This window comes from Phoenix dactylifera, chromosome 17 (genome assembly GCF_009389715.1).
Source record: "Phoenix dactylifera cultivar Barhee BC4 chromosome 17, palm_55x_up_171113_PBpolish2nd_filt_p, whole genome shotgun sequence".
In the NCBI taxonomy this organism is placed as follows: domain Eukaryota; kingdom Viridiplantae; phylum Streptophyta; class Magnoliopsida; order Arecales; family Arecaceae; genus Phoenix; species Phoenix dactylifera.
The window spans coordinates 7746984-7772932 of NC_052408.1; the positions used below are offsets into that span (position 1 = coordinate 7746984).

The window sequence follows — 25949 nt, forward strand, 5'->3', positions numbered from 1 at the left end:
TATGATTTTTAAAAAGTTTGAGCTTATTGGGATGCGCTTCCTGAGGTTGTAAGACTAGTGACTATATCAGCAGATTCAGCACATATATGTTGTACTCTTTAGAGCAGCTTTTATGATCATATTTATTTATGGATGCAAGCTATGAGTTCAATCATTTAATCTCTTTCTGCTTTTTGCCTGATGCTTATTTAGTGTTTTTTTTATAAAAAAAAATCCCCTCAAAATCCTAATTTCTAGTATTATTTGTTATAGCATAACCTATGCAAACGTACCAGAGAGACACATGAGTTCTAAACGAACTCTTTAAGTTTTTCCTCCAGTTTGTTCTCACCCATTCTCAAGTGAATATCGATAATCCCCTCAAAATTAGTTAGGTGAGAATCAATGACTACTGTTCACCGACGCAGCTAAATCAATACATCAAAGAAGTCAATTTTTTTTAATGCAAGTTTTAAACATCTTTAGCCTGGTGCCAAACATCCTGACTTTAGCTGAAACTAGACTTGTGTCACAGAAATTAGGTTGCTAGCATCCAAGCTCGGAGATACAGAAGTGCAGGTGGAGACCAGACAATAGTCTAGAAGGTGCCATTCATCATGTATCTGAGGCTAAAATTGTTAGAAAACCACATATATACCTCGATTTCATTTTTATTTTTCCTTCATAGCACTGGAACTGCTGGGTCTATGTTGCAATGATCCTTGGCCCATTCCCCATAGGTCCAATCAGAAATCAATTAGTTAGTCGTTCTTTTCATGGTTTTGTCCTTAGAGAACACTTTGCTGTTCAGTAAATAGTTTTCTATGACAGCTAGATCAATACATCAAAGAAGTCATATTATTTTTTTTAATGCAATTTTAAGCATCTTTAGACTAGTACCAAATAGCCTGACTTTATATCAAAGAAGTTAGGTTGTTGGCATCCTTGGAGATATTGGAGCCCAGACTATAGTTTTGAAGGCGCAATTCATACTGTATTTAAGACTAAAATTGTTATAAAAACTAGATATACCTCAATTTCATTTTTCATTTTTCTTCATAGCACTAAAGCTTGGTCTAAGTTGAATTGATCCTAAACAGCTGTTGCTGGGCTGATCACTTCCAGATAGGTCCAATCAGAGATCAATTGGTTGGTCGTTCTTTTCATGGTTTTGTCCTTAGAGAACAACTTGGTTTTCAGTAAATAATTTTCCACTTCTATAACGTGGGAGTTGGTCTATCATGATCATGAGAGGTCTGGTTCCTCTTGGACGTTCGTAGAATGGGAATGTAGAGAAAGAAGGAAAAGAAATCATCATTTAGATATGACACCACTGCTCTTATGTTTCAAAAATATTATTCATCAAAAGAATAACTATATGTTATGCTTGATTTTGGCATGGCTGTGTGGGTCCGGTTACCTCGGGTCTGCACTTAAGCCAGCTAAAAAGGTTTGCTACAAATATCTTGCATTTCTGTTGAGATAGTGTAAGATTTTTAAAAAATATATGTTAAAAGGTTTGCTAAGCTTTTATTCCTTTGTTGTTTTTTTGCAAGTTGGCTATTCTTCAGGTTGACTCATTTGTTACTCAAGCTTCGGGTTTGTTGTTCTAAACTTGATGATCCAGCTCAGTGGTTGCTAAGTATGAATCAAGTTAATAGGATTCTTGATCTGAACGATTCAAACATAAAATTTGGTTGCCCAACTTTATAATTCAATGGAGCTTTTAGGTGGATTGGTCATCCAAGTCGACTAAACTTCCATAATTACCATCGTGAAAGAGCATGATATATTATCACCTGTCTTGGACTCGAAACGAGTGTGGCTGATCTCTGACCAAGAGGATACAAGGTGACAAGCCTGCCTGGCTCATCCAATTAATCTGCAACCCTGAATTTCCTTCCAAAATTCTTTGCTTCACAGAAATGATTATAATGTGTCTTTGACGAGACAATAAGCATAGACCTTGATTACTCTTAACATACAAAACAGTTCAGCCGTAATGGTTTGTCCATTGTCACTAACCATCAACTTCTTATCCTTCTAAGGATTATTGATGATCCTAGAACTGCGCTCAAGTGATGCATCTGAGAAGAAGGACTGATGGCTCTAAGATCCATTCTAACTAAAATGTATCTTATCAGTTAAATTGTGTTAAACATGCGGGATGCACAAATGAGGAAATAAGAATAGGTGTGTTCTTTAAAATTTATATTGTTTATCTTGTTTGGTAAATATATCCAGTACACTCATGTTATTTCTTTAGAAGGAAATAAATTACCAAAATATATTTAAAATATATTTTTATAAAAGAAGAGAGTATGCATGATTACCAAAAGAGCAGTGCATAGATACAGATCATCAAATCAAGGCCATGTTATTTTCATTAGAACAACAAAGATATGGATTTGTTTTTAAAAAAATAATTATCTAGTACTCATTATATTTTAATGTTTTTATTATTTTAATCAGTCTGTAGGAACAAGTTACCTGGGCCTGACACAAAATGGGAAACAGGATCACCTCCTCCGCCATAATTAGTTTGAGGTCTCATCTTGAAACCTCCATTTACAGCATATTCCCATACCAAAGGTCCATAGCGAACAGGAGAAGGGAGGGTGGATTCCTTTTGGCCAGAAGTTTACTGCTCTCTTCAACGAACTTTCAGAGAAAACCATGATGATATGCTGCAATTTTCGCAATAAGCAGTGAGGGACAAAACAAAAATAAATAAACAATAATAATTAAAACAAAAACATCTTATCTTAAGCAGCAGTTAAAAACCCTCACATTGGAAAACAACCTATTCCATCTCCTCCCTTCCACCTTAACTATGTTCCAAAGAATTAAAAAGTGAACCCCATAATTTTGGCGAGTCAGCAACCTCCATGTAGTGAAAAGTCCAACTTAACTTAGCCGAGACAAATGCTGTTAAGTTCCGAACACTACCTTACAGACAAGTCATGAATCCAATAATATAAACATATATAGAATATAATTAGAAAACTAACTCAGGCATGGCATAGTCATCAGCTAAGCTGTAGCGGTGTGAATAGGTTGACTCAGAATTCAGTTCCCGTGAACAATTTTGGCCTGCTCCTCGTTTGTGCGATTTTTATAATCTTTTATATCATTCTGCTACCAATTTATTAAAGAGTAAAGATTTACAAATAAGTTGTTGCTGTCCATACCATTAACATGATTAATTATTAATAAACTAGATATAGGACAATAAGAGAATGATTTAATGGATCGAAACACGTGAACTAGCATCAGTCCATGATGAGACTCCATGGCTGAATCTCTGCATGTGTAAGAATAATATAAAAATAAAAAGGAAACTTCTTTTTTTTCTTAAGAAGAATGATTGGAATGACACCCTGATCCAACTCTGGAACCTCTCCCAAGTGCATGCATTAAGAAGAGGATCGCCAACTGGTAAGTCTGGTATACCTCATTCCTGTTGGTGAATGGAAAGACGCAGGATGGTGTCCGTAGATCGATTATGTTTGAGTAACTTCTAGTTAAGAAGGTTCAGCTTGTTACTTTGCAACCGTCTTTTCTCATGTTTGATATTTGCAGTTTATTTCGCTTATAGCCAGCCCAATATATACCCAGACTCTTCATCACGATAATAAAATCCTTCTAAAAATATTCTACAATATCAAGCTGTCTTACTACAGTCCAACGTCTATCCCAAAAATTAAATTACCAAAAAGCTTAAATAGAAGCATATATGCAAGTGATAAACATATAAAAATACTTTTGCCATGGTTTTTGGTTGTGTTTTTTTTTTAAGTGTGGCTTGAGGTTTTGTATTTGATTTTGTTGTAGCGTGAGGTATGCTTTTCGCAAGGAGTTTTTGATCTTTTCTTTAAAAATTTGGTTTGATATTTCCTGTATCTTTTGATTCAGCATCAACGAATTATAGTGTGGTAATATGAGAAAGCTCATGATACAAATAATACAATATTGTGACCCACCAAAAGCGGTGGAAGAATATTGTATCCAGTCAATGCAGGATCAGCACATTTATTATACAATAGATCAAGGGAGATACACCCAAACTAGAAGATGATATGATTTGATGATCAGATCTGATTCAACTTGACTAATATTAGACGACACCTTCATTTCGTTCAAATGATACAGATGGAGCCTTCATAAGATACGATTTTATATTACTGAAATATGGAACAAATTGAGTAGACCGTGGATATCTTGTACATAGCGCACACCGTATGCCAGTCTAGTTTAAAGTAAAAGAAAGCAGGATGCAGAATAGTAAAGCACATGAAAGAAGTCTGGAAAACAATTCCAAAAGTTACGATAAAAAGAAGTATTAGTTCCCGAAGAAGCTACATTTTCTTCTGATAAAAAAAAGGAGGAATAATGTCCCACCTACTTCATTAAGGTCATGAAGTAGATACAAGGGGAAATTTCCGTCCCTAGAGGAATTGCAGTTGATGTGGCAGATTACAAACGCGCAAAGTCTTATAAAGTCACAGACATAATTCTTCTCCCAAACCATGCATGCATTACTGACAACAGACCTTAAATCCTTATTTGCACCGGAAATGGAAGGCTCTTCATGATCTTCCACTCCAAGCCAATAGACTGAACAAAGACACGACATACACCCATAGAACCAAAACTCATTCAACCACGAAGGACCATTAACACAAGGAACAAACAAGTGAAGATGGATTTCAGAAGGATGTCAAGCCGCCTTAAGCGCACTTCCATCCTGCTGGGACCTTCTTGCCACAGTAGTTCAGAAGCAAGCTAAGGTCGACAGGGAGGTTGAGCTTGATGCCCAAAATGTTGGCCTTGAGGGCAGTGCAAAGGCATACGGCAGCCTCGAGGTCAACAAGGCCCTCAAGAAGGGTGCAGCAAGGCTTCTTTGGTGGCTTGCCGAGAGATACGTTGATCAGGCCGTTAAGAACGTTGGCACACACGCCGAGCTTGAGTGCGTTCATGGGGCATTTTCCAGAAGAAGGTGAGGGAGTTGGCGTAGGCTTAGAAGGAGGGGGTGGGCATGGGACACTTTTGGAAGAGACCAAGGTGAAGAGAAGGAGGTTGAGAGTGAGGAGAAGAGCTGTGGCAGCCAAGGGTTTGGAAGCCATTTTCCAAAAGAAGTTAGATAGGAGCTCGAAGAAGGCAGAGATAGTCGAGGGTTTTGATTGTCAGAGAAGTGGTGGGAGTGGAGACCGGGGTTTAGGGTTTTATAGGAAGGGGTTTTTGGATCTTAGTGGGGGTGGCCATGTGGGGACGTAGGCCAGCATTTAGCTGGAAAGAGCTGGTTGGACATAGAATTCAGGGTTGTGATCTGGACTTGATTTGTTTTCATCTGTCAACTTGAGATCGGAGGGACTATAATATGTGTATATGTCCTCGTCTGCATGGAATAAGAAATCTAATAGAAAATGTTCATGAAATAACGACCCCTTGTTGTCAAGCAAAATAAAAGGGCAAAAAAAAAAAAAAAAAGGGTTGTGAGAAAGGATAAAGGGTAACTTTAACATGATGCTCTATTCCATTATTATTATTATTATTTTTAACAATTTAGGACCTCGTCCAAAATGGCTAGTGAGAAGGTATCATTTAGGTTTTTTGATCTTGTATAAATACTCAAGATCTACCTAATAAATAACTGCAGTTAGGCTAAGGATTTAAATCCATTCAAATCTAATCACAAATATCACAATCGGCCCATGGTCAACCCCAATGAATCTATGCTGCAGTATTTTCCAATCCACATAGGTTATAGGTCAGATCCGCTCTGATATCATTTGTAACAACCCAGTATCACACCCAAAAAAGTTAACTGGAAGGTATTTTTTGAGTTCCTTAGTCATGTTTAAGTATTCAAGTCATATACTTCCTCTATTTAAACCCAGACGTCCTCGTCAGGCTAAGTGTTCAAATCCATTTAAATCTAATCACAAGTATTACGATAGGCCCGTGGTTAGCCTTCATAAACTCGTGTTACAGTGATCTCTAATCTATATAAGTTATGGGCCGAATCTTCTCTGATATCATTTATAACAACCCAAGATCTCATCCAAAAAGACTAGCTAAAAGTTTTTTTTTTTTTTTTTGGCTCCTTAGTCCCATATAAGTACCCAAAATCTCCTCGGTGAATAACCAATGTGGGATTAAACACACGTCCACACAGGTTTTTACAATTTAGAGGTGGGGGGCACTAGGATAAGTAAAAGCCCAGTGAAATATCGGGCAAAATTTAACCTAGCTATCTCACATTTAGACAAAAGACTATATCAGCTCAGGTAGTTCACATCTCCAATCCCTCCTGTTTGGGATGTTGGCTTCATAAACAAGAAGGTTTAGCCAAGGAAAGGAGGGGTGGTGGTGGAATGTGGCTGAAAGTACCATGGCCTTGTTTAGTAGGAGTTTTGATTCGCACTTATTGGAGCTGTTTAGGTGCTCGGCACATTATGCTCTGAAAAGAAACTAGTTGGCTTGGGATTAAGAGTAATAAAAGATAAAAGAATCAGAAAGATCCTGCTAAAAATATCCTGTTTGTTTGAAAAATCATTCTTTTAAATGATTAGGATTTCCTATACATTAAAGTAGGACAAGTTCATCCAAACTTGTCGGGCTTCTCCATGCTAACAAAATTATGTATCTGGCACGCCACATTTCCTTGATAGCATTCTCAGGCATCCAAATTTCCATTAGATCTAAATACCATTATGATGCACTAGAAAAAGAATAGTAATTTTTTTGGTAATAATCAAGGCTTTTTTAGATGTCCATCTAATCAAGCATACGAAATGAAGTTTGAGCGTAAGCAATGGAATCAAGAATCATCATCTTGAGCGAATCCGTGAACAGCCACTGTTTAAGGGACTATTGGTAGCATTCGTCATTGTTGTTTCCTTCTCGCTGTGGGCTGAATTAGTACCAATTAAGTAACTAATAATACTGGAGTTAAGAATCTGGGCAAGTGGCTTAGATAATAACCTTGATAAATGACAATAACTTTCAGTACTTCCTTTGCATTATAAGCATATTATATTTAGTTTACAGATCATGTTTATACATTCTATTAAGACTTTTTTATTTTATTTTAAAATTAGAGCAGGTTGAAGCCTGGCCTAGCAAAGGAGCAAATGGTGAAACTGACCCGGGCCTCTGAATCAACACCAAAAACTTTACCAATTCAAAGTATGTATTGCATTGAGTTGGTGGATCAGTCCAATTGCGAAGTAGCATGCTCGGAAAAGTATGTATTGCACTGTTTTTTAATTTGGCCATCTTTGTATATGTTACTCCGCGATTGGACTGGTCCACCAGTAAAGCAGTAGACCTGATCCAACCAAGAAGCACTCCAAGAACTCCCTATACAATCATTTGATTGTTATGATGACTTTTCTTCTTGGTCAAAAATAGAAGGGGGGAGAGGAAAATCTTACCCACGTAGCAGTCCCCATTGGTCCCTCTTCCATCAGGAAATATTCGATGTAGGCTGTATGTTTTCGCGTACCCTTTCCGACCCATGGGCTCCTCCACTGGTTCATCATCCATGTGTGAGTACGTCATTCCAACGCCACCTCAGTACCGGTGGATCAGATAGCGGTTTCACCGGATAAATCAGGCAAAGGGCATTCGGTCTCCGTATTTAATCGACGCATGCGCATTTGGAATTTGGGTCACTCTGGTGGAATCAAAGCCCCGTCGTATCGTGCTACCATCTTGGTAGCTTATGATGACTTTTTTTCGAGAATAACCTCACCAACCTCTACTTAACACTCACCTATTCATGATGCCATTTTTGCACGGGGATTTTTGAATTATATTTTCTTATTCTATTGGAATATAAAAAATTATTATTCAATTGTAATATTACTTGCGACCCATTAGACCTAACTTTGTTGATATAACTCCTGACATGCCACAACAACTACCAAAAGCTATCATAACAAAACAACAAAACAATTTAAAACCAAGTTTTAATTAGCTGATTGTTATTATCATAATGGTTTCAGAAACCATATGGATTATATACAGACAACTTACCCATGTAAAACCGTGGGCTGTTCCACTCCAGTAATAACTATTTGCAGAACATATCAGGTCTCCATTGATAGCATACGCCAAAAGATTTTCTAGTGTATGCTCTGTATATTTTATGCTTAGTCATTAAAACATACACGTATTTTAATTATCTTTTTAGAACAAAAATTAAAGAACCATCACTCATTTCAAAGAATGATGTGAGAATTATTCAAATAATACTTTAGGAGGAAAAAAAACCATATTTCCTGCATCAAACACCAGAAGATCTAGACAAGTCGGAAGGAATCAGAGAGGCCTTCGTTGACAGCTATTATGCCGAGCTCTTTGGAGCTGTAAGTCAGACTAATAAGCCTGTATTTCCAAAGGAGGAGGAATGTTTTTCGGTCTGGGATTATAGGCCAATAAGCCTAATTAATGGGTAGTCCTCAAAATCTTCGCGAAAATGCTTAGTATTAGGTTGGAAAAGCATATAAACAGGCCTCAGATTCACATTCCGAGCTCACTCGAGGCAGACAAAGTAATAATGGTATTCTCACGGCGGCTGAAATCATTTCAAGCAACTTCAAGGCCAAAAGAAAAGGAATCAGTTTCAAACTCTACTTATTATTATTAAAGCGAGCATTTCATACATTACGGGTACGAATACACCTAATAGAATCAAAAAACAAAAGATCTCAACGTGCTCCGGACATTTCTCTCTCTCCAATCCATAGGGTGTATCCTGAGTGGCTCGCTACATAAACTGTCACCCAGTCCACCATCCCATTAGCCACACGATATATATGCATAGCTTGAAATGTAACGCCCTCTCTCACCATCATCCAAATGTCGTGAAGCAGAAGATGAACTCCTCCGTCACTGCCCGAGCCCTTACGGACCTAGCGGATCATTACTTTGGAAAAGCTTTCGACAACGTAAACCAAGAGTTCCACCTCTCGTTACTTTGAAAAAGCTTTTGAACTTTACAGCTCATCGTGCTGCAAGAATCTCAATTGGAAAACCATATATTAGACGTAAGAGGAATTAAAAATCCGGAAAAGACATTAGACTCCATAGCATGATAGTGATATCATTTGCCGACATAAAATTGTGATTAAATTGCATTATCTGTTGCTTCTAGAGGTGAACAAGCTCTACCCCTCGTCACAATCCACTAAAAGATTGGTCCACAAATCGTGTAGGTTCTTGCCATCGTGCCAAAACATGCAAAACTTTGGTGGAGAACAACTGCAAGAATTCAATAGTCTACTTCATGGAATTAGTCAATGCAAATTAGGGTACATGAAGAAGATCTGCTCTGATTTAATATGGTTCCCACACTCAAGATTATCACCTAATCCATCCACCTTACATTCATTATGGAGACTTGGTGAGGCTTGACACATTTCTTTGACTAATTCTAGCCAATTTTATAAAGACTAGTTTGATTTTACCCAAAAAAAAAAGACTAGTTTGATTTTTTCCCCTTTTTAATAACAGTCTAGTTTGACAACTGAAAGCTTTAGATATGACTTGACGTTCTTCGGCCGAAAATTAGCCAGTAATCCATGCGGCCTATGGCTTCTTTTGCCTGTAGTGGTGAGAGAAAAGAACAGTAACACCAAGTTTTAAATACATACGGAGGATGCATCTTTTGCAGATATCCACAAGCAAAAGCTCTTGAAGTTACTTGGAACTCTAGATAGAAGAGATATTCGACTGTAAAATAAGCTTTTAACTACACCAAGTGGAGAATTTTTTGCTACAAAACAAAGAAGCTAGGCTTTGGCAGTAGGTTGATTACATGGACCCCATATTGCGTGTCGCAATAATGGTTGGGGTGTCGGACAGGAAGGCCATGAAGTTGCTAACTGGCTGGCGGGAACGAGAATTCGGGCAACGAAGCCAATGACAAGAGGTTATCTCTAAGGGGATTAATGGAGCTCATTAAAGTTGGTAACGTACCTTAATGTAGGTTGATATAATATATATAATTGAATAATTTTATAGCATTTGGCTCAAGAGATAAGGCGGGTAACATGTCACGCCCCCGACCTGAGATCAAGAGCCAAAAACCGTGGCAGCCGTCGTGTATTGATAGAGAATTCTCTCTCCACAAATATGTAAGGCATCTCATCACAATTTTGTAAATATACAACGGAAAATGGTAAATAATAATATACAACTTTTTTTTAATAATTAACTCAAAATTTAAATGTCTCACAATTCTAATAATATTCTAAAGTAGTATTTTAATCGAAGATAATATGTGTCTACTAGTCGCTCTCCCAATTTAAACCCCGGTCATGCTAATTCTTCATATCTATAAAAATAGTAATAAAGCGTATAATGAGCTAAACAGTCCAATAAGCAATGAAGACCTTAACTAAACAATTCATATAATAATATAAATATAAATATAAATATAAATTATAATGAATCTATATAAAGACATAATCAATTTCGTTTCAAAATACAAATTCATAAAATCCATACCACATTTATATCCTATGGTAGCAACTAGAAACAAAATCAATTAGTTCGATAATGATCAAAGTGCTAATGCATAACTCGTAATTGGAAGGGTCAAGAACATAGTCAGGCGGAGAATTCAAATCAAATATATATCAATTCTTTTTTTACAAAATAACTTATATATCCTAATCCAATCAATAAAATAATAGTCTAGAAAATATTACTCCAAATTATATATCTATTTTTCTCATTCTAAATACCATCTCATGAAATTCATAAATTACATATAAATTGATTAATAATTTTTTTTATGTAAAAATAATATTTTATAAATTAAAAAATCTAGAAAAGGTAGATCATTATTTATTTTGCACAAACAACGAGCAGACAATCCAACTAATCCTAAAATCCTCCTTCAAAACCTAATATCCAAAATTATGTTATTATTTTATTAGAATTTAATCATGATTAATTTAAGAATAAAAATTTTAAGTCTCGATACCCTCATAGGGCTAATTAATAGAAAGTGTCCGACACCCCGGGCAGTCCGATCAAAGCTGATTTCATCTGATCATGCTCAAACTAGGGTATAAGCGGTTCAATAGAGATCAGGGGTGACCAAGTCTAATAATGTCTAGGAAGAGCTAAGGTGGGGGCTAATATACTGCCCGACGACCATGGATCAGAGCTTTTCACTAAGATTGATTCAAAATTATTAAGAAAAGTATCTTACTGGATCTATCATCTCTACAGAAAGTAGAGAGAGAAATAAGAGAGACAAAGGATAGAAAATAGAGAGAAAGGAGAAAGAAAGAGAGAATAGAGTCTCTCTCTAGTTAAGGAAGAAGAAAGGAGAGAGAAAGGGTGATTATAATGGTGCCTGAGGTTAGGGGACCCGTGACCAGCCAACAAGCAGCCGACAGCGCCAAAATGGATCAATACATGGATTCCGACCCTATCCAATGCATCTTAGCGGCTAGAGCTCCGGCCACAACTTCCATCCACTGCGAGGTATCAAGAAAACCCTCCGGCCCAGCGACTGTAACAACCAAAATTGGAAGAAAATAAGGTATGATTCCGAAAATAGAGAAAAACATGGCGTTGCCCTTTTCGGCCAAATTTTGGTGATCACCGGCCGGAATCAATGTTTTAAAAGGTTCGGAAGGAAGAGGAGAGGGAGAAGCCGAGGGAGACGTGATAAACACGGATAACGAGGGCAAATGGAAAGAAGAAGAAATCGGATCAAAGTAGAGAAATAGAGCATCTTTATCTCGATAAAAATCTGGCGATAGCCGGCCAGAAACCAAGCACCACATACTAAGGAAGAGGTGGAGTAGGATTTCTTAACAGATCTTTTGGATCATACCAGTTTCCGATGATGTCTGGCTGGGGAGTGTCGGATGCCATGCGAAAGCTTGAACCAATCGGCAGTGAGCTCCAATTCTTTGCCAATACTTTCGATTGGGAGGTCAAGGGGTCTTCAACGGTCTAAATTGAATCAGGATCAAGTTTCCGAGTTCTAAATGGCGTTGGGTTCTAATGGTGAAGATGGAAGGTAGGAGACTTCCATCAAGAGTCTTCTTCCTTCGTCGCGCGTGCCGAGCACATGTAGTCTTTTTTTTCTTTCTTCTTTCTTTTCCTTTGGGCCGAAGCATGCTTATGGGCAGTCAAATGGACCTAACCCGGTTCAGTATTAGTCTTTAAAAGGCCTAGGTATTATTACATAACATGACAGCAAAGTTTTCATGTCAAAGTCCCTGTAGTTATGCATCTTTGGTGAGAAATGATGGACTGGTGATAAGAGCAAAATTTCCCTCCCGATCATTTTATACCTTAAGGGCAAATTTGTATGTTGGAAGAACTTTAAAAGGTCTGCTAATAGAACACCAGGAACAAGAACTGTTAAGTAACAGGCGAGAGTTGCAAGTGAATATGCAAAGAAAAAATCATATTGTTGCCACTGTCATGTTCGTATATTCAGCTTAGGGGCTGCATGTTTCACTTTCTTTGAAAAGATTCACATTTTCAGCTTAAAATGACATGTCAAAGCCCAACACCACCCCCGCCCCCGCCCCACCCCGGCCAATCCCCACAAAAAAGAAGAAGAAGAAGAAGAAAAGAAAAGAATTTCTAACTGTCCTCACAGGCTTCCTTATTGATACAGAAACATATAGTGTTACAACGCAAAGTTCTCAAAGACATCACATAGTTTTAGAATATATAATAGAAACAAGATTACAAAATAAAAAAATGGAGAACCTAATTAAGTTCATGTTAAGAAATATTTCATCAGATCGTAACAAGTTCCACTTCCTACAAATATCCCACAAGCCGCCACCTTTCTGATGCATGCGAAAATGGATATGAGTTTCCTATTTAAATTAGTATTAGAAAAGTCAACAATGAGATTGCGGTTATTGTTGATTTATATGCAAACACTAGCCTCCAACCTGGTCAATGATTCCCAAAGCTTCATTCTATGCTTCATCTTTGCTTGTAAACCTCTTGATTCTACCAATGGAGAAAAGTACCATTGTCTGTCTTCAAATTCTCAAAGTGGATGCTGAATAGGATTGATCAGATAAGAAGAGCATTCCTCTGGAAGGGCAAAGAGTATACTGGTGGTTCCCTTTGCTTGGCCAATTGAGACTTAGTGTGCCATGCAAAAGAAGAAGGTGGTTTGGGTATCAAGAATCTACAAAATATAAATCTCTCTCTTCTTGCCAAATAGGCTTGTGAACTTCTTAAAGACTCTGGTGGTATGAGTGGAGAAGGTGCTCTATGGAAGAGACAAATTAATACAGCTTATTACTCATGAAGCAGGTTTGGCATGCAAGCCAGAAGGAAGCCTTCCGAAGCCTCCCCCATTGGGAAAGAAATTTGTTCGGATCTTGAGGTTCTTTTGGAAGTGGCAGAACCATTAAATTCTGGAAGATACTATGCCCTGCTCCCCTTGCTTCCATCTTTCAGGACTTACACCTTAAGGTGGTGAAACGTAACGCTTCCGTTGCTTCCTGTTGGCTTGGGAGAGAGAGAAATTGGAAGATTAGAGTTTAAGGAGCACTTTCCTCCTCCGAGTTGGCTGAGAACTGTTGGATCTTTTTTCATCAGTACGACCTTTTAATTCTGCAGACGTGCCAGTGTAGAGAATCGTAGTGATGGATTTTTCAGTGTAGCTTCTTATTACAGGTTCATCTATGGTGGAGGGATTCTTTGTCAATATTACAAGGAAAGGTGCCCTCTTGCGGATCTGGCAAGGAAAGGTTAGAGAGTTAGCGTCGGATGTCCCTTTTGCGGATTTGTTCGGAGATCTTTGCCTTGTAAGGTAACTTTTGTTCGGCTAAATCATTAGATTGCCACAAGGGTGTCTTATCCAAGTTGTCCTCATTGTATCCATAACTTTCCTCGAATTGTGATTGTAGGGTCGGAGCGTGACAATATGGTCGAGAGAATTTGTGGGCTGCCTTTGCCTAAATGCCATGTAAAGTACAGGATCACTTATGCTGGGGTCTGAACATTGGTCTAAGAGTGAATTACTAAAGATGCCTATTGGCCTTGGGGAAACAACCAGTGTATCGGACTGGAATTACACCTGGATTTGGACTCTTTCCTGTCACACCTCGAGTCAGAATTTTGTGTAAAGGAATTCCGTGCAAATAGGTGGTTAAATCCAGAGGTCTTCTAAGCATGTTGATGATGGTTGGGATTTTTGTCATGAAACGTACAGAGGATGTCGAGCATATCTTGTTGAAATGCTCTGATGCTAAGGAGATCTGGGCCGTTGTTGGTACAATAATTCCAGAACTCGACAACATAACCCAATTAGAAGATCTTATGTTGCTGCTTACAGGGAATGAGTTACAAGAGAATCTAAGGCAACTTAAAGGAACGAGAGAATGTTTCATCAATTTTTAGTTGTTTGGAGAAGAAAAAAAAGGGAGACTATTACTAAAATGATGAAATCCTTAATAAATTTATGATGTTTTGAGAAGATCCTCCATGTTAAGGTAAATTGATCTCTTTAGATTTAATCATGGATTTTGTATCACCATAGGTATGCTAGTAGGATTTCATGAGAGGCCTAAATAAGTTTAAAAGAAAAGATTCGAGGTGGTTGAATGTGATCATGAGTAGGCGAATCTGGAATATTTTAATTCATCGGAACATAGAATTGACATTCTTAAAAGAGAGATCAACAGCAAATTGTATAATGGAATTGTCAAGAGAATCTAGAGTTGTTTTATCTTGAATTGGATCTAGTATATGATTATTTGATCATACAGTGGTGCAAATATGGCAATTATCAAGAGGGTTAATCTTAATCAGTATGCATGGAAAGTAAGAATAAATATTTTTGCATGGATATTATAAAAAAAATGAATGATGATGATATGGTGTCATTAGGAAATGCGAGTGGAATCAGCAATAGAGTTTGATATGGGAACATGTCCAATAGCACATGATGTTTTAGGAGTTTGTATTTAGTGATCCCTGCTTCTGAGATTTGAAATAAATTATTTCATCGCTAATAGATGGGCAATTATCAAATGCCTTTGTTTATCACTAAGAAGCAAGTTTAAATTGTTTCATGAGGAAGGTGAAAGTTAAGGATGATAATTCCACATATCATCGTCTAGTGGAAGGAGCACAAGAGAAGAAGATTTTCAATTAGAGAACTTACTACAAAAGTATGCATCCCTTTCTCTTAACGGATATGTGAAATCCAGAATCACCTTCTAGCAATGCTAAAATAGGGTAGATTATTGTTCATGCAACTTAAGGATACCTAACATAACAGATTATGATATTGAGAAACAATTTCAAGAAGTTTACACATTTCAAGCTTAAAATGTTCCAAGATGACTTGAAAGTTCCTATCTTATTAGGAAAGGAGGCTCATTAATTTTCTATGGACGAAGTTGCTGAAAATGTAAAATTTGTTAAAGCATTTGTCACTTAGTTAAAGAGATCTTATGTTGGGATACCCTTTCTTTACTCGCTCATGGAAAAGTAAAAAGAAGTTCTAGCTAAGTAAATTTGATCAAGATGAAGGAAAGATTTGAAGTGCAAATACACATGTGGTAGAAATATTTATGATGATTTTGTTAACAAACCACATAAATCATAGTTTGACAGGCTAAGCAATTTTTCTATGGAGTTACAAAGAGTGAAGAAGAGAATTGTGGTATTTTCATTAGAGGCTTATATAAGTTAAAGGAGAAAAGTCATCAACTTTAGAACTGCTTGTTGTAGCTCTCAACTCAATCAGGATCCATCAACTGCTTCTCCAAACTGTATGAATGAACTTAGTAAGTATCAAAAAAAAAAAAAGTGGTAGGATGCTTAATCCCTTAGTAGCTCGAAAAAAAAAAAGGTTTATGCTATTATCAAGGAAGAAATCGAAGAAGAGAAACAAGTTCATCAAAATGATATGCAAAAGGTAGAAAAATGAGGTATTGAATAGTTCTGTTCGTAAACAAGTAGTTTTTTGATCAAAAGTTATTAGTGAATCCAAAGGATTTTGGTGTTTTGAATCAGAGTGCACAGCAAAACATAATGGTCTGAATTATTTATCTAAGTTGGTCAGAAGTATTATCTCTTTGATTCGGAAAGTTTTAATAATAAAAGATTTAATCTGTTTTCTTATGTAGTAGGATTTTCTTGATAAACAAAAAAAAATGTTCTGATTTTTGTTTCTCGCTGTCCTATCTTAGGTTCTTCAATTTTATGTTGTGCTAAGAAATTCTTAGCATCTTTTGATTAGAATTAATGGATCATCGATTTTGATCTTGGATCTGGAATATGTTGGTATAGACCTCCTTCCTCCTAAATCTGAAGCTTGAATTTCTTCAATTAATATCAACCATCTATCTGATTGAAAGAAATTGAGGTTGTCAATCGACTTTGATGAATATCTATCAAGGGTGGATTAGAGTTGTTTATAATCTAATCTTGTGATAGATCGGTTAATTGAGAGAAGTTGATATTTTGACAAAGAAACTTGATATTCTTATTCAGAATTAAGACGTTGATTTTCGTTTATAAGAGAAAAGTTTGATTTAAATCACCTACCAAAAGAATCAAATGTGGAAGTATCGGACCTTATTCTTTTGATGAGATCTAATGATGAAGTTGTATTGATAAGTAGAATTATTGGAAGGATTAAGTTAGTTTTCTAGTGGAGAAGAATGTTGTTGATTCTATAGATAATCTGGAGGTAGCTATGTAATTTTCACCAATAGATTTTTTTTATAGTTGACTATTCTTGAGAGAATCTTGGAAATCTTAAATATATTGTTAACGGATTGATGATTCCTTGGGCTTAGACCTGGAATGCTTTAACATTGGTTCCCTACTCCTAGTTATGACATCGTCAATCTCTCTATTCGAAAGGGTTTGAGGTTTTTCCTAGGATAAAGGTTGATAATTAAATCATGGGCAAAGTTAAGAGGTAAAAAAGGATTATAGATTATGAAAAGCATTTGATGTTAATGCTCTAACCTATTTGCATTAAGTCGATTATGATTTCTGTGTGGAATTAATCATGAACAATTAATTTCTTGGGCAAAGAATTATGGCATTTAAAATCGAAGGCTGGAAGATTAGTCTTTCTTTTGGAAGAGATCAAAAGAACTCTTATGTGTCATAGATGGAAAGGGTCAAGTTTTAAGATGCCATGATTTTGCCAAAAATCTTGTGAATAAGCACTCTAAGAGAGAGAGACTATTTAGGAGATTGAGAATGATACGATGATTGCATATTTTCAAAGTTTGAAGCTCCAAGTAAGTTAATTTCGAGGACGAAATTTTTTTAAGGAGAGAAGAATGTGAGGGCTGGTTCATTGACCGGTCTGCACACAGTTGGGCCAGTGGGCCAGGCCCATTGGCCATTGTAGCCCCTAGCTCTCTGGGGGCTATAAAAGCCCAGAACATCCTCCCTTAGAAATAGTGAGCCCACATCGATGTCGCCGGAGAGGGTCGTCGCAGTTCATCCCCGAAGCTAGGTAAGCCTCCCGACCACCTTGTTTTTCATTTTTTCCTGCCCTTCCTCCTCCTGATCCACTTGGGAGGATAGATAAATTAAAAAAGAAAAAGAAAGGAAGGAAGAAAGAAAGAAAGAAAGGAAGAATAATAAAAAGGGAGAGGAGATAAGAGGTTTTAAGTTATCAAAAGAATAAGAAAAAGGTTGATAATTAAATCATTGCCAACTATTATTCCCCATTTCGAGGTTTTAAGTTAGAAATAGTTAAAGAACAATGAATAATTCACTTTTGATCATTTGATAGGTATGGAGCATTTGTTGACTGATATTAGGATTCCGGGAGCGAACCGAGGTAAGTAACCCTACACAAATCTTATTGATTTCTAATCACTATTTAATTGTAATTATGAAATTGTGAAATTGTATTTGATATGATGTATTTTCTTAAAATTAGGATCAAGCATATGATTGCATATAGTTCATGAATTTGATAAAATAGAATTCCTTCACCAATATATGATTGGGTATGAATTATGATTATAATAGATTGCATGGAAATAAGATTTGTAGCATGATCATGAATTTTATAAATTATGATGCCATTTGTCATTTTTCAACCTATTATGAAATTATGATTTATGAAAAAAAATAATAAATTATGAACTCTCAGATTGCTATGTACGGCCCTCGCCAGCGAGTTATAATAGCTTGGCATACGACCCTCGCTAGCAGGTTATAATAGCTTGGTGTAGACCCTGCCAATGGGGAATAATAGTTGGCAAAGATTACGGCCCTCGCCAGCGGGTTATAATAGAGCTCGGCATATGGCCTTGCCAATGGGTAATAGTAGTTGGTAAAGACTACGACTCTGTCACGAGTAATAATAGTGATCATAGCTGCACTACCATCTAAGAGTACGGATTTCAAAGTATGGAATACTGACAATGTTTTATGATGCATATTCATCTCTATGAACTTATATGATTGGGCATCCATTGTTTTATGTATGGTTTGAATATATGTTATATGAAATGTTTACTTTGTCACAATTGCTAATTTCTTAAATTAATGCATTTGCATGAAGTACATTATGCTTGATCTGGTAAGATTGTGCTTGGTTACTTACTAAGCCGCAAGCTCATACCCTCTTTCTATTTTTATTTATTTATTTCAATTAAGTATGATTGCTAGGAGCGGGGAAGAGCAAAAAGAAAATGGGACTTGAAGCATAGATATAAGATTTCATAGATGTAGCTATATTAATAATTAAGTTTGGGTTGTAATCTTGCAAACTCAAATATTTGATTTAGATGCTCTGTACCTGCTTCCTATTAAATTGAAAATAAAATTGATGAAATTTTATCTTGTTACACGAAAGAATTATAGTTATCACAGGCTTCATGTTATTGTGGGCAACACCCTACAGTAGCACGGCCGTGTCATGGCTCGGATCTGGGGTGCAAAAAATTATGTCCGGATCTGGGGTGTGACAATCTTGATGGGTCGAGCATGGAGTTTGAGTGATGGAGTTGTCACGCCCCAAACCCAACACCCAGGTCTGGGCACGTAACATGGTTGCACTCCCTGAGGTAGAGCCCTAGAGAATATGCTAGGTCTGAGAGGAATAAAACTCATATAATACCAACAATTATAATTAAATCAATCCACTAACATTATATCATCAACTAGTTCAATTACAAATTTTTTGATGTCTACCGGTGTCAGCAAAATAAAAAAAAATAGCTAACTAACTAATTGATCCCTGATTGGACCTATCTGGAAGTGATCAGCCCAGCAGCAGCTGTTAAGGATCAATTCAACTTAGACGAAGCTCTAGTGCAATGAAGAAAAAAGAAAAATGAAATTGAGGTATATCTAGTTTTATCACAATTTTAGTCTTAAGTACGGTATGAATTGCACCATCTAAACTATTGTCTGGGCTCCACCTTTACTTCTATACCAAGGATGGCAACAACCTAACTTCTTTGACATAAAGTCAGGCTATTTGGCACTAGCCTAATTAAAGATGCTTAAAATTGAATTAAAAAACAATAATATGACTTCTTTGATGTATTGATCTAGCTTGTGATAGAAAACTATTTACGGAACACCAAGGTGTTCTCTAATCTCGAACTGTATCAAACGCCCGCTTTAGCAACACACAAAAAAAAGGTGTTCTCCAAGGACAAAGCCATGAAAAGAACGACTATTGTCTGGTATATACCTGGTTTTCTAACAATTTTAGCCACAGATACATTATGAATGGCACCTTCTAAAGTCAGGATGCCAGCAACCTAATTTCTTTGACACAAGTCTAGCTTAAGCTGAGGTCAGGATGTTTGGCACCAGGCTAAAGATGTTTAAAACTTGCATTTTAAAAAAGTTGAAATCCTTGATGTATTGATTTAGCTGCGATGGTGAACAGTAGTCATTGATATTCACCTTACTAATTTTGAGGGGATTATCCATGTTCACTTGAGAATGGGTGATGACTAAAAGAAGGAAAAGCTTAGTTCATGCAGAACTCATGTATTTCTCTGTTACGTGTGCATAGGTTATGCTATAACAAATACTAGAAATTAGGATTTTGAAAGAATTTTTTTTTAAAAAAACACTAAATAACCATAAAACAAAAAGCAGAAAAAGATTAAATGATTGAACTTATGGCTTGCATCCATAAATAAATATGATCATAAAAGCTGCTCTAAAAAAAAAAAAAAACTCCTCTCGCCAGCATACGGGACAAATGCCACCGCGCGCACGAGCTTAAGAAAGTAACTTTAGTTAGAATTCTAAACTATTATTTATTTTCTAATTAATAAAGCTTAGACTAGTAGAAAGGAGACGTACACCTCTTCTCACTCTATAAATACATGCACCCTCCAACAACACAGCCCATCACAAACGTCTGCCAAACAAGCACTGTATCCACTCAGATTTCTTGGTTTCAATTACACCACCCATGGCCTCCAAGACCTCAGCTTTTGCTCTCTTCCTCATCTTTAACTTCCTCCTTTTCACCTTTGCTAGTGCCTGCCCGAGCTCTGACAAGTGCCCGATGGATGCCCTTAAGCTCGGTGTGTGCGCCGATGTCCTCGGTGGCCTCCTCAACATCACGATTGGCACACCGCCAAAGGAGCCATGCTGCTCTTTGTTATCAGGACTCGCCGACCTCGAGGTCGCCGTGTGCCTCTGCACCGCTATCAAGGCTAACATCCTCGGCGAAATCCTCAACATTCCGGTCGACCTTAGCCTTCTTGCTAACTATTGTGGCAAGAAGGTGCCATCTGGCTTCCAATGCGCTTAGGCTTCTTATTTTTTTTCTACGTTCTCGTTGCTTTCTGTAAGAAAATATAAAATATATAAATAAATCTACCTCATCTTCTTATTACATAAAATTTCAATGTTGGACTTACCCATTGAAGAAAAGTCCGACTCACATATGATGAAGAGTGTAAGAAAATATAAAATATATAAATAAAACTATCTTATCCTATCAGCTTAAGCTTTTGGGACAAGTAGTGATTTTAACACTTTCTCTTATTGTCATGTCTCTCTGTGGTTTGTTGTTATCCCAGATCTCTACAATAGCCTGCGTATTGTTGCAAGATTGATGGTGTCTTTTGTTATATAGGAACTGGTGGGTGGTTTGGGATCATAAGCTATATATGCGCTTAAGGCTGTAAACTTTTATACATCTAATAAACTCGGGTTGTATCTTTCATGCATGTAATGATGTAACATAGGTTTGAATAGTGCGTGGATTGCCATTCAGTGCTTGTTGTTATAAAAGAGAACCTACTGCGGTTATGACATGGTGTTACTTGATTTATGTGATCGAAGACATACAGGCGTGACAGGCAAATCGGAAGTCCTTGCTAATTTTTAGTGATGTATATATATATCTAAGGTTGTCAGGATGTATATCGTTAGTGATGCGTTGTCATTGTAATTATATGCATGATAGGTCATTCATGTTGATGATTCACATCGTTCATGATCATGATTTAAATTTACAAAAATATTTACACGGTTTTGAATAATTGCCTGAGCAGCTTACAATTTCCTTTGACATAAGGCACAGCTAATTACTTATGCCCAGAGAACATTAAAGCCATCTCATTGTTGATAAGTTTTGTCCTTTGAGCCCATACATAAGAAATCAACTGATTTCTATACTTCAAAACAAACATAGGTTGGAGATAAAATTGCAGCATGCATGATCATCCATTTAAAATTTCATGTGCTTTCATGAGTAATGATGTCTATACTTACGTTGGGATCAGTTTTCAGATGTCACATCATGGGATTTTGATGGGGTGGAGCTTCTTATACCTAACGGCCTTTTGGAGAGATTAAGCCTCAAACTATATCATGGGGACACATTTTATTTGTCAGTCTTGACATTTGCTTTAGAATTCTGGATAAATCCAAATGTTCTTTCGTTTGGTATAACACGTCGTTATTTGTCAACGTAAATGGCAACAGCCAACATCCTATAGTAGATGTGAAATTTAAGAAAAAATCAGACTTATACAAGAAAAAGTTCTCTTCATGACTGCATGTAGTTGGATGGAACAATTGTTGTCTGACGATCTCCCGAACATTTCTTATAATAAAATCGCATTATTTGGATCAGCAAAGAGAACATCTACCTGGTTAATTAGCCCATGCTTCCATGTCATGATATTGTTGAGTTACATTGATATATATTTAGTTTACGTGATTTTGTCTAAACAAGGATGGGCCTCTGTTGGAAGAATGATTCAAACTCAAGTTTCAGGTATTCTAGATTTTTCGGATGTTTAAATCGTGTCAAAGAAAACACCGAAGTTGGTTTCGTGTAATGGGTTATAGCGGTTAGGAATCAGTTTATGTTTTTGGTTCAGTTTTCTTTCTTATCAGTAAGTTTTTTTTTTTTTAAACTGTGTGTGAAAGAGACGTCTTATATAGAACGTGTTATATATATGGGTGTGGTGTTGTAAGTTTTTAAATATGAGAAGTTATTGAATCACTCTCTTTTCAAGCCGTTTTGTTTTTTTTTTTTTCTTTCAGAATTTTTTTTTTGTGTGTTCCTTCCTCCTGCTGTTGGATTCATTTTGGTTTGGATCCCTTCAAATTGGTCTGCTATGATTTTTAAAAAGTTGAGCTTATTAGGAAGTGCTTGAGGTTGTAAGACTAGTGTTTGAGACTGTATGTATAACTTATTGGTTTGTGGGGATCTTGTAGAATCGGTCGACTGTAGAGTTAAAAGCGGTTCTGTGCAAAGGAGCAGATGGCAGCAAAACTTCACACGAACCCGGTGACGCAACTGAAACCCGCTTGCAAAATACTAGCTTAGATTTAGCCTTTTGATATGGTATAACAAAATTTGAGTCGATGGAAACCAAACTAACCAAGTTTTGGACTGGGGTTTTGGAATTGGCATGTGGATCGGATGACGTGAATAAATTAGTGGATCTAAACAGAAAAAAAAAAGAGAAAAATGTTTTGAGGTGCCAGCTGATCAGTGCATACGAAAAATTAGAGCAACAATTCCTGTATAAGTTACACCAATCTCCTCAAGGTGAAGCAAGAACCAGCTGTCCCTAATTTTGTAAAAATGAGAATTAGGCTTTACTCTTGTTGGACAGGTTTTCTTCATTTAGAACATTTTCTTTTCTTTTAATGCTGGCTTGCTATTTGTTGCATGCTACTTATAACATGTCTTATTTCATAAATAGATTTTGTATTATTAATTTTTATTTTTATTTTTTTTATTCTAGCTAAGTTGATTTGAACGAACTCAAAATTGAGAGGGTTGGATATGGATTTATATTTTCTCATCTCGATCAAGATTCAAGTTAAGCCTTTGTTTATTGACATAAAGTACAATCTAGATGACATGGGCCCATCCTTAAGAAGCAAACCTTAGATGGCCTGCGGGCCTGGTCTGGCCTGAGCCGGCCCTTTGGGTCTTTCAACGAACACCTAGCATGTGCAACGCGGAGGAGGAAGACTCCTGATGGGAGTCATCTTCCTCCCCGATTCCATCAAGGAGGAGGAGCCCTAGGCCTCATCGGGCTCCAATAAAAGCCCTAGGACACAAGCTACAAAAGGCCCTCTAGCCATCTCAACTCTCATCCCCGATCCACCACCGATAAAAACTCTTGAAGCTCCTTGATTTCCGTTAAGTGTGCAGGCGAGCCACCGCCTAAACCTTGTTGGAGCCAAAGTAATACTCCCATCTTATATTTTTAATTCCTTTTCCTCACCTTCCGCAACCTTAAGATTGTTGACACCAGTCGAATAAGTGTCGGATTGTTGTCGGAATCCATGAAATCGGGAATCCCCTATTTTTGTATTTGTCCCTCCTCTATTTTGCCTTCATCTATGCCAGCCACCATGGTCGTAGTTGTCGTCGTGGCATTCCCCAAAGATCGAGATCTCTTGGTGGTTCCTTGTGACCACTCAAAAGGATCCGATTGCTGGTAAGAGAACCGAGCTACCGATCCTCTATTTTACTTTTATGTTATCTTCCATGCCGCTGCCACCATTGCCTTGCTACCGTGGGTCGCCACCCACTGGCCACTGCAAGCCCTCTCTGCTGGCCTTCTCTTGCTGCATGTTGAGAAAGAGAGAGAACTTTCCTTTGATTAGAGGAAGGAGAAAGTTCTCTCTTTCTCTCTCCTCGCTGTTCACTTTTCCCTCTCCTCTTTACTCTTTCTCTCTCTTCTCCACTCTCTCTCTAAAAACCCTAAGGACCTGTGGAGGTCCAAACGTCTTGACTGCTTGGATGACCCTTGACCCTTGGAGGGGTCCTAGGACCCCTAGATCTATATTAGGTGGCCCCAGGAGAGTTGCAGGTTGGCGTTATATGACGCTAGGAGGGTTCTGGGTCAACATTTTGCGGCCCTACGAGGAGGTTCTGGTTGGCCTTGCTATGATCATCTAACATAATCCATAGATGTATAATTATTTGATGATGAGATCTGACCCTGTAAGTGAGCAATCGGTTAGGCAGAAAGGTGTTGAACAGGACACCTTGCCCCTAGGTTCATAAATCAAGGGCTAGATCAATGTTTGCTATACTTAAGTCTAAGACCAATAGAAGTAAGAATATGCCACTCCCTAAACCCAACACCCGTGTCTGGGCATGTAACACGGTTGCACACTACCTAAGAAAGAGCCCTAGAGAATATGCTAGGTCTAAGAGAAACAAAATTCACATAATACCAAGAATTATAATTAAATCAATCCACTAACATTATATCATCAACTAGCTTAATTACAAATTTTTTGATGTCTATTGGTATCATCAAAATAAAAAAAAAATAGGGGAGGGGCTTGTTTGGGATCTACGGGCAAAAGCTTTGAGGGAAAAGAGGAGGGGATTTATAGGTCGAGTCCAAGGACTTTCACCAGAGTCTAGCGAGCCTCAGGATTCCTCTTCCGTGCGGAACTCGGGGAGGAGGAAAACTCCCATTGGGAGTCCTTCTCCCCTGTCGCACGTGAAAGCGCACTTTGGGTGGCCCAAGCGACTGGTCAGACCACTCCAGGCTAGACCAAGCCGGCCAAGCTCATCTTAATATGGGCTTTGACAATCTTTCCCCTTTAAAATAATTTCGTCCTCAAAATTAACTTACTTGAGATTCAAACTTTAAAAGCATTTAACCATCATGTCATCCTTTAGCTCTCAATTAGTCTCCCTCTCGAAGTGTTTGCTCATAAAGAATCATGACGTACAAAACTATGGCATCTTAAAACTTGATCTTTTCCATCTATAATTCCTAGTAGGTTCTTCTGATCTCCTTTAAAATACATAATTCTCCAAAATTAAAAGTGAGGGGAAGAGAGTTGGATGAATTGGTTCAACCGTCGTTTGACTCGTGATACGTGACTCAGCGATCAAATGATTCAACTCGTGTCTGTACCAGATGGTTAGCCTTTGCTGCATCTCAGCCCCATCTGCAACTACAGATGCTGCAGCCCAACGAGCTGCAACGACCCATATTGGTCACACATTTTAAAATGCAGCAGCTGGACAAAGTTTTCATAAGCAAATCTTGCAAGTCAATTGGCAGGCTGGTTTCTTTTATTTTTTTTCTTTTGGTAAGCCATATTTATTAAACCAATCTAGTATAAATACATCGCTGGGAATCAGTAGATAATATACAAAAATTCAGAAAAAAATATCTGCCAAAGCAGTCCCAGCGTAGTTTCCATATGATTGGTCACATAAGTTGTTACCTAGCCCGCAACATTTTTAGTTTCTCTATATATATGATGTAGCAGGCTGGTTTCCTTCACAGCAAACATGGGTGACATGGAAGACTGAAGCTCATCAATCATTTGCCAAATGTTAATAAGAATGGGATAATAATATCGATCGATATTTGTTCTATTACGAAATCAAGATATCACTATTGAGAAGTCTCCTTCCAACCATACACTTTTGAATGCCATGGGCAAACCTACGATATAAGTATTTCCATGGAGATATTAGCTCTATA

The 25949-nt window shown here is 37.3% G+C and overlaps 2 protein-coding genes across 2 annotated transcripts; one reads left to right on the forward strand and one right to left on the reverse strand.

Annotated features, from left to right (window-relative positions):
* Positions 1-4284: 4284 nt before the first annotated feature.
* LOC103720686 (14 kDa proline-rich protein DC2.15-like) lies at positions 4285-5180 on the reverse strand. Its single transcript, XM_008810516.3, has one exon. It carries the CDS (start codon positions 5103-5105, stop codon positions 4710-4712), a length of 396 nt encoding a protein of 131 aa, XP_008808738.2. The 5' UTR covers positions 5106-5180; the 3' UTR covers positions 4285-4709.
* A 15211-nt stretch (positions 5181-20391) lies between these two features.
* On the forward strand, positions 20392-20764 carry LOC108511777 (14 kDa proline-rich protein DC2.15-like). Its single transcript, XM_017846067.2, has one exon. It carries the CDS (start codon positions 20420-20422, stop codon positions 20762-20764), a length of 345 nt encoding a protein of 114 aa, XP_017701556.2. The 5' UTR covers positions 20392-20419.
* Positions 20765-25949: the final 5185 nt, after the last annotated feature.